At 49.5% G+C, this 13,327-nt stretch overlaps 1 protein-coding gene across 13 annotated transcripts in view; it reads right to left on the bottom strand.

Moving 5' to 3' along the window:
- The window catches only part of CTNND2 (catenin delta 2), a 671,801-nt gene that overhangs the window by 258,636 nt on the left and 399,838 nt on the right, over window positions 1-13,327 (bottom strand). For 7 of the 13 annotated variants that reach the window (XM_077353364.1, XM_077353370.1, XM_077353371.1 and 4 more), the window contains one exon: window positions 6,027-6,095. The exons of the other annotated variants lie outside the window; for them this stretch is intronic. In XM_077353364.1, the coding sequence (XP_077209479.1) occupies window positions 6,027-6,095 (69 nt within the window). The remainder of the gene's footprint in view (window positions 1-6,026; window positions 6,096-13,327) is intronic. 13 annotated transcript variants of the gene reach the window in all.

The following is a 13,327-nucleotide window of genomic DNA, read 5'->3' as shown; positions in this document are numbered from 1 at the left end:
CCCCCGTCGCGGGCTTCTCCATCTTGCTCGGCATGGACTGGATGGACCTGCACCACCCTGAAATCGACTGGGATGAAAAGCGCCTGGTCTTTTCTCACCCCAACTGCAAGCTGCATTTTTGGTACCGCGACCAGCCAGAAGCACCGCCGGTGGCCACCGTGGGAACGGTGGTCCCGTGGTCCGAAAGCCCCGCCACCCTCAACCCATGGCTGAGGGCGATAGGCCTCTACCCCGAGTCCGACGAGGGGATCCCCGCCTGTTACCGGGACCTGGCTGAGGCTTTCTCGGAGGAAGAGTGCAACCAACTCCCCCCCCCCACCGCCCAACCGACTGCGCCATCGAACTGGTCCCCGGCGCGAAGCTCCCAAAGACGAAGCTCTACAACATGAGCCCGGTCGAACTCCGTGAGTTATGCGCCTTTGTGGACAAAAACCTGGCCCGTGGGTTCATTCGCCCCGCCACCTCCTCCATGGCGGCCCCCGTCCTGTTTGCTAAGAAGGACGGCTCCCTCAGACTTTGCACCAACTACCAAGCGATCAACGCCGTTTCTCGCGTCAACGCCTACCCCCTCCCCCTCATCAAGGACTTGCTTAGTCGCCTGGGGGAGGGATGCATCTTCACTAAACTGGACTTGCGGGATGCCTACTTTTGGGTCCGCATCGCCAAATGAGACGAGTGGAAGACAGCATTCAACACCCCACTTAGACAATTAGAAAATCTCGTCATGCCGTTCGGTTTAAGCGGCTCTCCGGGCGTGTTCATGAATGTAATTAATGAGGTGTTGCATGACCTGCTGTACCGGGGGGTGGTGGTTTACGTTGACAACGTGCTGATTTATTCTAAGGGGGAGGAGGAGCACACGGCTTTGGTGCCGGAGGTCCTGTGCCGCCTCGCCGACCACAAGCTGTACGCCAAACTTCAGAAATGTGAGTTCCACAAACCCCAGGTTGATTTCTTGGGCGATCGGGTTTCCGGGGAGGGGATTGGGATGGACCCAGCCAAAGTCCAAGCTGTCCTAGACTGGGAGGTCCCTCGAACCTGCCGCCAGCTCCAATCCTTCCTCGGGTTCGCCAATTTCTACCGTGACTTCCTCCCCGGCTTCTCCAAGGTGACCCTGCCCCTCACCGACCTCCTGCAGACCAAGGGGAAGGGCACCCGGGACGGCCGTCCGAGGGCACCACTACCGTGGACCCTGGACTGCACACAAGCCTTTGAACATCTCAAACGGCTGTTCACTTCCGAGCCCATCCTCGCCCACCCCGAGACCGACAAACCCTTCGTGGTGCAGGTCGACGCCTCGAACGAAGCCATCGGGGGGGTTCTCCTACAGAGGGGGGCGGGGGCAATTGCGGCCCTGCGCCTACCTCTCCCGTAAGTTCTCCCCAACCGACAGAACTGGCCCATCTGGGAGAAAGAGGCAGCGGCTGTAAAGGCCGCCCTCACTACCTGGAGCCACTTCCTGGAAGGGTCCAACATCCCGTTAGAGGTCTGGACCGATCACAAAAACTTAGAAGCCCTGAGGAGACCGCGTACGCTAAACACCAAACAAATCCAATGGGCTGACTTTTTCTCCAGGTTTGATTTCACCCTGGTGCACATTCCTGGTCGGAAAAACTTCATGGCGGACGCTTTTTCCCGCATGCACCCGGGCGAGCACAGGGCCCCCCGGTCGACACGGTTTTCACCCCGAAACAGCTGGGCCTCCTGGTCCAAACCCGTAGCCAGGCCAAGGCAGCGGGTCAACGAGTCCAGGGCCCTACGCTGGCATCTCCGGGGGCCCCGCCCCTAGTGCCTCTATCGGAGTTCCGAACGGCCCTTGGGCCTGACCCACAATTGGCCAACCTCCGTTCGCAGCTACGCGCCCACGAGGGGGTCTGGTACAGGGGGGACCGCTTGTACATCCCCGCCTCTCTCCGCAAACAGATTCTTGAATTGTGCCATGACAGCAAGGCCGCTGGGCACTTTGGTTTCCTGAAAATGTGGGGGTTGCTTCGGCGCCAGTTCTGGTGGCCGGGAGCCCGCCGCGACATGGGGTAATACGTGGCGGGCTGCCCGGTCTGCCTTTCGCACAAGCGGGGCGTGGGGAAGCCCCAGGGCCTGTTGAAGCCCCTGGAAGTTCCTGATCGCCCCTGGGAGATCATCTCCATGGATTTCATCACGGACTTACCCCTTAGTGAGGGGAAGATGGTGATTTGGGTGGTGGTGGACCAATTCTCGAAACAGGCCCACTTCGTGCCCTGTCCGGGTCTGCCCACCGCACAACGCCTCGCGGAACTGTTCGTTGCCCACGTGGTAAGACTCCATGGGTTCCCCCGCAAAATAATCAGTGACTGCGGGGCACAATTCGTTGCCAAATTCTGGGGGGCCCTGATGACCCTGGCGGGCGTGTCCCGGGGGCTCAGCTCCGCGTACCACCCCGCTACAAATGGGCAGACGGAGCGTGTACACCAAGTGCTCGAACAATACCTCCGCTGCTTCCTAAACTATCATCAGGATGACTGGGTTTCCCTCTTGCCCCTGGCGGAGTACGTGTACAATAATGCGCCGCACTCCAGCAAGGGGAAATCCCCCTTTGAGCTGGTGCATGGCTACGCCTCACCCCCATTCCCCACTTTGACAAAGCCACCGGGGGACCCCTCTGCCACCCCGCCGGGGGTCGACGAGTGGGCGGCCCGGGTACGGGAGGCCTGGGGAGAGGTGACAGAGTCCCTGGGGAAGGCAAAAGCTGATTTCAAATGGTGGGCTGACTGGAAGCGACAGAGTCCCCCCCCTACGTCGTGGGGGACGAGGTGTACATTTCCACAAAACACCTCAAGAATAGGCGACCGTGCAAAAAGCTGAGCTACCAATTCGTTGGCCCCTTTAAAGTGGTAAAAGTGCTAAACGAAGTTACCATACGGGTGGACCTCCCAAAAGCTTATCGCAAAGTACACCCAGTTTTCCATGTCAGCTTGGTCAAAAAAGCCCCCCCGCCTGACGCTTGGCACCCTCAGTCCCGTCCTCCTCCCCCCGCCATGGTGGGGGAGGACACCCACTACAAGCTGGCCGACATCGTTGATTCCCGTTTCTTCCGTAAGCAGCTGCAATACTTAGTTTCTTGGAAGGGGTTTCCCGACTCCGACAATGAGTGGGTGGACGCGGAGGACGTGGCCGCTCCCATCCTCCTCCGCAACTTTCACGCCCGCTTCCCCGGCAAGCCTGGCCCAGCCCCCGTCGCCGCGGGTGCCTGAGGGGGGCCCTTAAGGGGAGGCAAGTGTCATGAATCCCCTAATTCATGCCATCCTGATCTGTCCCGACCCTGCATATTCTCACACTTCTATGTCTTCCCCGGCCGGTTCTGGCCAAGGCCATAAAGCAATAAACCTGTCTTCTGAGAACTTCACTCCCTTCCTTTTCCAGCGGGTGAGGAGCTCCACCAAAGGTATCAATCTTACTGTAAGTGTCCTTGCGGAGACAACAAAGTCTCAACAATGTGCCAACCTCCCGATAAGGCTCCTGGCCATCTGGCAGCCTGGGAACAGGCTCTCTTTTGTCACCTCTTTCTGCTCTCCTGCCGAAACCTTCTGGGTCCCCCTCCCCTATCTGGTGAGCCCTATAACTGCCCCACCTGGTCCCCCTGTACTTTGTTATTATCAAGATCTTTGCTTAGGAAGATCTTGGCCTGCTTTAGCGATCTGTGGACTTTGCCTAATGAAGCTCTTCTTGGAAATTTGCAACCGGCTGTTGGATTTCGGATGTGCTTTTACTTGGGACTCCACTGGCTGGGCTCAGCCTGATTCCTGACACAAGGCAATGGAATCCAGATGGCTTTGTAGTTGCAACATCAGTGTTCCCTGCCCACCCGTCTGGATTCCTGACTCCTGGCGAAGCTCTCCTGGTTTGTCTTCTGGAATATGACCTTGGCTTGCTCTACAGACCTGTGACACTCCTTGTTCCAGGTAACCTGTCTCCTGTGCCCTAATTCCTGTGACTTGTCCCAGCCCTTCTCTGAACCCAACCTACCTGTTCTAGTACCTCACGCCCCACCTGTCTCCCCTGCCCCAGGACTGACTCCCAGACACGATGTCTGGCATGCTTTTGGATCACACTCTGTCTTCTGCATTGGCTGCAGAGGAAAGGACACACAATAATGGGTTTAAACTACAAGTACAACGATATAGGCTAGAGATCAGGAAAAAAATTTTCACAGTCAGAGTAGTTCAGCAGTGGAATAGGCTGCCTAAGGAGGTGGTGAGCTCCCCCTCACTGGCAGTCTTCAAGCAAAGGTTGGATACACACTTTTCTTGGATGCTTTAGGATGCTAGGGCTAATCCTGTGTTGAGCAGGGGGTTGGACTAGATGGCCTGTATGGCCCCTTCCAACTGTATGATTCTATGATTCTATGATTCTGTCTCTGTGGGCTTCATCACAGACTGCTAGCAATGCTGTTCTTGGACTGTGTTTTGGTTATGGCTCTCTAGCTGCAGGAACAGAGACTCATTTCAGTGTGGCCCAGCAGGGCAGCATGATGCTTCCCTTATCCAGTCCACAGTGTTTCACCAATCAAAAGCCTGGTACCTACAGGCTATAACGAGAAGGGCTCTCTTTCTCTCCTTTCAACACAAAAACACGAGGAACACCTGGGGCCAGCTGGGGTGGGAAGGGGGAACACCTCTTGCACCCGCTCTGCAGCATCAGGATTTTGCATGGCAAGTTCCTTTTAAGAATTCTGGTTTGACCTTAACATGATAAGCCTGAGTCATGACATCCCTTTCCAGGATGGGGCTCTTTTTATTTAAATAGAAGGCCCCTTCCACACAAGAAGCTGATGGGTGAAGAACTCTTCTTCCTGCTGTCTAGATGCCTGCACTCTGAAAATGAGACCTTTCCAGGGTTCAAAATTAAATCCAACCCTTAACCCGAGGGCCTGGCATTAAGGAACATGATTAAAAGTGTGTTAGGAGTATTACTTGGGTGAACGTGGCACCAAACAGCATGAGTGGGCCAGAAGAGTCTGCAGGTGTGAAGCTGAGGAAATGCAGTATTTCCATTTGCCATGGCCAATAGATTAAGACAGCCCTCACAATTGTTAAACTAGAAGTGGCCACTTCAGTCAAACTGCTTTCCAGAGAGCCGGCCAGCCTCACTCCCTCCCAGTCCTTGTGACCTTGGTCCAACCACAGTTCTCTCACCCACATCGAACTCACAGGGATCTACCTACTGCGGGGAGGGGAAGGGTAGGTGACTGTAAGCCACTCTGGGAAATATTGCAAAAATTATGACGTGTAAAGCTATTTCCCCCTGCCTACTGTCTTCATATCACATATATTTAAATGCCATGATGGATGATACTGATCCCTGGAATACAACATGCACACCTATGAAAAGCACAAAAGGAATTATAATAGTTCACAAGCACGGACATAAATAATTTCTGTAAAACAAAATCAGTGCTTCATATAGTGCCAAATGATAATGTCTGTGAAAGAGGAAAGTACCTTAATTGGCTTTTTATACCTACAGTCTTATTTCAGCATTTTAAGTGCTGACATTAAGCTTCTATTGGCAGGGGATCATGGTGCCCCTCTCAAGAGTATCTGGCCAGAAACAGGTGGGCCAGCCAAGCTGATGGAGGTTTCTGTTTCCTTTTTGTTTGTCACTGGTTGCATTGGTTTGATTAACTGGGTCACAGAGAGGTGGTATGTGCACATGCAGACATAGCCTTGAGGGTCCCTTGATCTTCACAGGCAGCGGGGGAGCGGGCAAGCACCTGAAGAGACCCAAATATGCATGCAGTACACAAACTATGACCTTCCAAATTTTTACTATAAAGGGGTGAGTTTTTTTGTGGAGGGGGGAGTAAGTCTTCATAATGCTCTGAATTTTGGGGGAAAATGGAAATCAACATAGAAATCAACATGATAAAACCAAGTAATATGTAGCAAGAGAATATGTCTGAATGCATTGCATCAAGGAGGTTGGAGTCCAATCCAACTTGCCCTCTTTTTAAAATGTGCTAGAAATGAATCAATCATTCAAGTACATACACATTTGAATGCGTATTTGAAATCTTATTGGAGGCAACCATCATCCAGGAAAAAGGGTTCATGAAAGATCTGGAGAGGAACAGAATTGTGGAGGTTAGAAGAAAAACAGACACACACGGTTCAGTCAGTCATTAAGAGAAGATTGTGCACCTTCTGTCATAAGAACTGCAATCAAAATTAGATGAAACAAGTTTAAAACATTGCAAACAAGGCAGAGCCCTTCCTACCTATAAGCGGAATCTTTTAAAAACTGAACACAGCATTTTTAAACCATATTTGGTATTTCAAAATTACTCATTAAATTGGTTTTCAATGACTCCTACAATTATGTTGAGAATCAAATTAGCCTTGTTTACTATGGCTGGTAATTTAACTGAGCTTGTACACAAAAGCTTGTACCTTGTACTTTGTTGGTCTTAAAAGTACCTGACTGGACTCAAACTTTGTCCTGGTCATTTACCTGTACAAGCACTACCAGGAAATGCATTTCAGCCCCCAGTACAGAGAAGTATTATGGGGTGGACCCAATCACAGAGGCAGACCTTCCCCCCAAAACACCCCTGCGACTCGGGAAAAGGTAATGACAAGGGCGAGAAGGCTCATGGGCCAAAGAAAAACCAACTGACAAGGGGGCCTGTAGTTGAAAGAAGGAAAAGTTGAGCAAAATGGCCTTCCTCTTTCTCCTGCTAGTAAACATCCCCTCCTCATACAGCCCCCTGCGTGGCTGGGACAATCCCATGACAACAACTTTGTAGGGGTTACCGGCAGCAGCTGGAGGAAGGCGGGAGAAAGTACTTCTTCATTTGTGGATGGATGGAGGGATGGTGTTTTTCCGTCTCAGAGCATCATCATTAACAGTATTGTTAGCTGAAGGACCATCCTGTTTTAAATGCTACAATCTGCCTTCTCATGAAGACTTTGCTTTCCACCCATTCTTACACCAACTGCAACAGAATCAGAAGGGGTCAGTTCTCCTTATCTAACTGAGCAGCCTAGACAAGAGGGGCTGCTGCTGTTCAGGGATGGCGGGGCCGGCTTTAGTGAAAAGGGCTCAGCTCTCCAAATGGAGCTCCTGGAAAGGAGACTCTAACAGACACACAAGGTGCTTCCTACAAGGATCGCCTTGTCCATTCTGGCAACACTGAATGAAACCCCCCTCCCCCCCCCAAATGGACATGTTAGTCCATCTGTTTTCAGAAGAGCTTCCAGCTCATTCATATGGAGTAGGCTTCCTGGTATTTTGAAAGAGACATAAAAATATGCCACTCAATGTCAAGCCATAGATTAAAAAGTAAACTATGAAATCATTAAGTTAACAATCAAATTAACCCAATATATCCTGTCACATGCAACGGTGAAATGCTGAAAGCCATATACCTGCTCCATGTCAGAATTCAGAAATCTTGATATCTAGCCTAAGAAGCCCAATTATAATAGTGACCTCTTTTGTGGTCCAAAGCTCAGTTCTCTCCAAACGGCTGGCTATGAATGCTTATTTGATACGGAATGCATTTTGAAAATGAGAGATCCAGCTTTGTGTAGTAGTAGTTAAGAGCCATGGCGGAAGTGATAGGATTATGACTATAGATTGTTATAATGTTGCACTATTGCAGACTAGCAATTTACTGATTTTTAAAAGATCTGAGCAAACCACAGGAAAACTGTTCCTGGGGGGATTATTCTACTTTGAAAACAAAGGTGGAACAAAATGTCTACATAGAAAACAGATAATGAATGATAGAACTTTGAGAAATGACACAATACAACTAACACACGTAGACTTGATATCAAAATGCAAACTTCCTCTTCCGTTCCATGTAATACCTGCTCCCCCCAATTCCACCCAACTATAAACTCCTACCTGCTTATCGCAATCAGTTGGATTCTCATTTGTCTAGGAAGGGCCTTTGTTCTTGTCAGAGTAAGCTCCTTTCCCTCAAGCATGTCCTGGGAAAGATTCCATCAGACTCTGTCTACGTGGTTGTAAAGTCCTGGACACACGGCCACATATTGCTTTGGACTGTCCAGTCTTCCCTCCCCAACAAGCTTCTGTCCAGTCATATTTGATGGATTTAAATTCCAAAGTCAACTCTAAATCCCTCATCATTAAATTAATGCTTTCAGAAAAGGATCCCATTAAAGTTGCCAGGGTAGCCGATGCCCTTGGAAGCATGTTCCAAATAAACCACTTATGTTTGCTAGTGCGGAAGCATAGTCTTGTCTAATCCATTTTGTTTCCTTGGATTGTGATTGTGTATGCCAATAAAGGCTTTCTGAGTCAACTAACACACACAGCCATGGTGCACACGGTGCCTTCCATTAATATTTCTGCCAGGGGGAAGAGGAAGAGCAAGCCAGTCCTTCCAAAGCTCCCATGAGCCACCTGCCATCAAATGTCTTCCCAGGATCCAGCACTGGATCCAACTCTTTGGGCATTCCTGCAATGGGATCTGGCTCAGGCTGTGAATGCAGGTGGAGCCCAGCCCAATGGGCCAATGATGAAAGGATCACAACAAATCTCCAGGTTTGCTTGAGCAATAAACTTACAATCATTCCCCCCCCCCCCCCGTAACTGATTAAAAAGAAAATAGTCACTTTCATTTAACGTTCATATTGCGCACGCTGCTCTTAAATAGATAATATTCAAAATCAATGTTACAGTTTTTCTTTCAGTTGTTTTAAAGTCAGTAATTATTAGAAGTCACTGGCAGATGATCATAATCTTATTTTGAACCATGAATTACTAAAATCACAGCTTCCTCATAGAGAAGGGGAACATCTGTTTTTCCCAGTCTAGATATTTCAGGGCCTTTTACTAGCTCTGGAACCATGTTTTTTTTTTTTTTTGGTGGGGGGGATTGGACCAAAAAATCCATTCTGCCAGCAGGGTGGCCATATGAAGGCTGTGAAGTGCTGCTTTGGTGTGGCATTCTCCAGGAACGCAGCATCTCAAACACACTCAAATTCCATCCAGGAGAAGTAAAGTTCCTACAAGGACTGATGTGGGGGGGGGGTGCTAATTTCCCCTTCCCCACTACGTCCACTTTCCTTTGTCAGAATGCTGTGCTTCTGCCATTTGTTTTGGGTCTGTTTGGTGTGTATAGTTTGATGTTTAAATCCAGATGGTTTATTGTACCCATTTCCTTGCCTCCCTTCTCCCTCTCAAACTTTTTCCCCAATCCATCTTCCCTGTCTTCAGAAGGCAGAACCATGGCCTTGAGCACCCTGTTATCTGCCTGATCTGTTCCCTTTGGAAATCTGCCGCATTTCTCAGGTTCTCACAGGAGGGGGTGCGGGCGAGGCATTTGTATGCTGTGCTTGTTCTATTATGCCCCAGTTCTGACAAAATACTTGTTGGGTTAACATTCTTGCTTTAGAAGGAACAACTTGACAGGCGGTTGGAACTCCTAAGATTAGCACTCATGTTCCTCACTCAGACAACGTGACTGTGGAAAGTGACTCAAGTTCCAGCTCCAATCCTGGTGCCTGCCTTGCATAAATCCCAAGGACACCATGGCAGAGACTTACGTTTGGAACACTGGAGCAGGCACAAAAACTCATTACGTATCCTCCTGCATTGATTCAAGTGGGCAGCCGTGTTGGTCTTAAGCAGCACAACAAAACAAAATCAGAGTCTAGTGGCACCTTTAAAAGCAACAAAGATTTATTCTAGGCGTGAGTTTTCAACACTCAAAAGTTCATGGCTCAAATAAATCTTTGTTGGTCTTAAAGGTGCCACTGGACACTGATTTTATTTGTTATCCTACTGTATCGTCAGCATTCCAAGCTTGAAGCGAGGGGGTGCCCTGGCTGAAGTGGGAAGGTACATGACTGACGGTCAGGGACTTCAAATGTCCACAGCCTACGACTGCGACCTCACTGACTGGATGGAGGTGGTGGGTTGCAATTGTCCAACAATGGATCAAGGAGATGGTGGAGATGTGAGCTGAATTTAGTGCCCAGCAAAGCGAGATTACAGGGACAAATGGTGGCATTCTTCCAAGACTGACAAGGATTTGGCCTCGGCGTTTGCTCAATGCCACCCGCTAGCTTTATGGGACCTGGGCTACAGGGGACACTGCAGGACCCTCATCCACTACAACCATGGTTGCAGATACTATGGTGCAGACCCTAGAAGGTGGCATGGGTGCAGTTCCTCCTCCAATCCCTGGTGTCCTAGCTAAGGCGTAGAATCTACACACCTACATTGATGGAACATCCGGGAAGCTGACATTTTTCCTGGTGCAGGTGCAGGCCTTCATGGACAAATGTGGATCCATTTTCCCAGATGAGGCCTCCTGGGTGTGCTATGTGGGGTGCAGATGCAGCCAACTGGTACTTGGGCCTCTACAACCTTTACAACCCAGAGTTACTAGACTTTAGCTTGTTCATGCAAGCTCTGCAAGGTCACTTCAAGGACCTACCCTATATCACAAACCGAGGCTGATCCCGCTCAATCGGAAGACACCCTCTCAAACAAAACTGCTCCTGACACATGTGATGCAAAGAAGCTAGTCTTTATTGAAAGATCCCATTAGATGATGTGAAAAACACAGCAGAGTAGGTTCAGGGGAGCAGTGACTGAGATGGGGATAGTTTTTATAATGGGGGTAGCTCAGGTAGGGAGGAGGGCTCACATGGGAAAAGACTATTGATCTAAAAAGGTGTGAATAGTTGGAAACATCTGGCCTGCTCTTACGGTTGTAAATCTGCAGCACCCAAGGACAAGGGTGATAAGCAAAGTTTCTCAGTTCTCACAGCAGGGGAGGGAGAGCTTCCCTGAACCATAAAGTTTGGCCAAAAGGCCTGGGTGTCATGAACCCCTGGTTCCTGCCCCAGGGACTGCATTCAGTAAGATTGTTTGTTTCCTCTGATGCTGTTTGTTCCCTCTGATGCTCCTGGAACTCTGGCTGGGTTGTAGCACCTCTGCAGGACCTAGGAGCAAAGCCCCTACCATTCCCTCACTTGCATTTCACAGGCTCGTCCAGCTTGCAGCTTCTAGCTATCTTACTTCAAGGCTAGCTTGCCCTGCTAGGCAAAACACCAGATGGCTGGCTGAACTGTTTTGGCACCTTTCAATATCAAAGAACGCTATGGCCCTGTTTTCCTGTGTGAATGCCCGATCCCACCCAAAGCCCATCCCTTGCCCCTTGCCAAGTATATATTCTATGTACCTCCACCCCCATCAGCATCTCTATCAAGGTTCCTGTCTGTGAGAGCACATGCGACGTTTAGATCCTGAATTCTTCCAATAAAGACTTTTATTTAAAACGTCAACCCGTGTATAGGGTCTCGGCTCAGGAGATCCAGATGGACCCAACCAAGGTAAAAGATGTGTTGACTTGACCTGCCCCCCGCACACTGCAGCGGTTACAATCATTCTTAGAATTCACAAACTTTTATAGGGATTTGTACTCCCAGATAAAGGTAAAGGTAAAAGTATCCCCTGTGCAAGCACGGGGTCATGTCCAGGAACTCAAGCGATTGTTCACCACTAAGCCAGTGCTCACACACCAAGACATGTAATGGCCCTTTATTGTGCAGGTAGACACCTTGAACTCTGTGGTGGGTGGAATTTTACTCCAAAGAGGGGAGGGGGAAAACTATGCCTTTGTCCAGCCAGTTCACCCTGGCCAAGAGGAATTGGGTGACCTGGGAGAAAGAGGTGGCTGTAGTAAAAACCGCACTCACCACGAACAACTCACCAAGAACAAGGCAGCGGTGCAAATGTCCGCCTCAATCTAATGGGTAGGATCCATGAAGAATTTTATCAGGCTCTGGCCACGGACCCCCAGCTGGTTTCACTGAAGGGATCTCTGGAGGAATGCAATGGGTTATGGTACAAGAATGCCAAAGTATATGTGTCAGCTTCCCTGTGTGGAGGGATGCTTGAAGTCTGCAATGATTGTAAAGTGGCAGGGCATTTTGGGTTTACTAAGACCTACCTGTTGGTGATGTGGCAATTCTGGTGGCCCCGCCTTCACCGGGATGAGGAGGACTATGTGAAAGGGTGCCCCATGTGTGCCATAACCAAGTGGATTGTATACAGACCCCAGGTCTCTTAAAGCCCCTAGAAACCCCTAGTTGATCCTGGGAAGCAATTTCCATGGATTTAATGACTGACTTCCCACCCAGCAATGGTAAAACATTTTGTGCCTTGTGCTTCACGACCCAGTGCCCATAAATTGGCAAAGTTTTTTGTACAGCACGTGCTGAGACTCCACTCCTTCACAGCAAAGGTGGTGATCAACAGGGGGAGCCAGTTCATTTCCAAGTTTTGAGGGACAGATGGCCAGATCGAACGAGCGAATCAGGTGTTAGAGCAGTAGTTGCACTGCTTCCTAAATTATCACCAGGATGACTGAGTCCCACTGTTGCCCCTGGCCAAATATGCCTACAATAATGCTCCCCACCTGAGCACAGGGTTATCCCCTTTCGAGGTGGTAAATGGGTACACCCCATGCCCATTTCCTGCTCTTTAACCTCCTCCCGCAGACCCACACAGCCTCCCTCAAGGGGTGATGGATTGGGCCTCTTGAGTGAGGGACACATGGGAGGAAGTGTCAGATGCACTCCGGAGTGCAAAGACTGAATACAAAAAGTTCGTGAACAGAAAATAGACGCTGGGCCCACAGTACCAGGTGGGTGATATGGTGTTTATTTTCACCAAACATTTCAAGAATTGGTGCCCCACTAAGAAAATGAACTACTGCTTTGTGGGTTCCTGAATCAACCTTTTCAGGCAGACCTTGGAACCGATTGCTGAGCATCAGTGGGTCAGACCTTCTCCTTATTCTTCTACTCCTATGTGTAACATTCTTCCAATTATTACCCTCCTGTATTAGGTGCTCCTGATTTTCTTTTGATAGATTTCCCTCCTCCTGCAGGGTAATCAATCGTTTCTCTAATCCCCAGCCCTTCTTCTCCAGCAGAGCCACTAATTTGCACTTGCTGCATTTGTAAAAATTGTCCCCCTGAGGTAAAAAGACAAACATTCAGCAGATGGTACATGTCACTATGCAACCTTCTCCAGTCTTCATGCCACTTTGATTCATCTGAACTGCTCCATAAACAGTCCTACACTTTACTGAAACCTTCGGCTTGATCCTGAGGTGAAAAGAATCGTTTAGCTCTTGGTCTTGGCTCCTTACAGAGTATTCCGGTTTAATCCAGACCTCAAGTGTCTTTTGGGTTTTGTTTGCATTGTGCGCGCTGAAAGCATGTGCCTCTGGCAAGCAAGAGCCTTTTATAGCACAAAGGCCTACTCAATAGAGGGCGGAGCTAGCAGTCAGCTCCTGAGA

Source organism: Paroedura picta, chromosome 9, assembly GCF_049243985.1.
Source record: "Paroedura picta isolate Pp20150507F chromosome 9, Ppicta_v3.0, whole genome shotgun sequence".
In the NCBI taxonomy this organism is placed as follows: domain Eukaryota; kingdom Metazoa; phylum Chordata; class Lepidosauria; order Squamata; family Gekkonidae; genus Paroedura; species Paroedura picta.
Note: the sequence above shows the minus strand (reverse complement) of the source record. Positions and strands in the feature narration are given on the sequence as shown.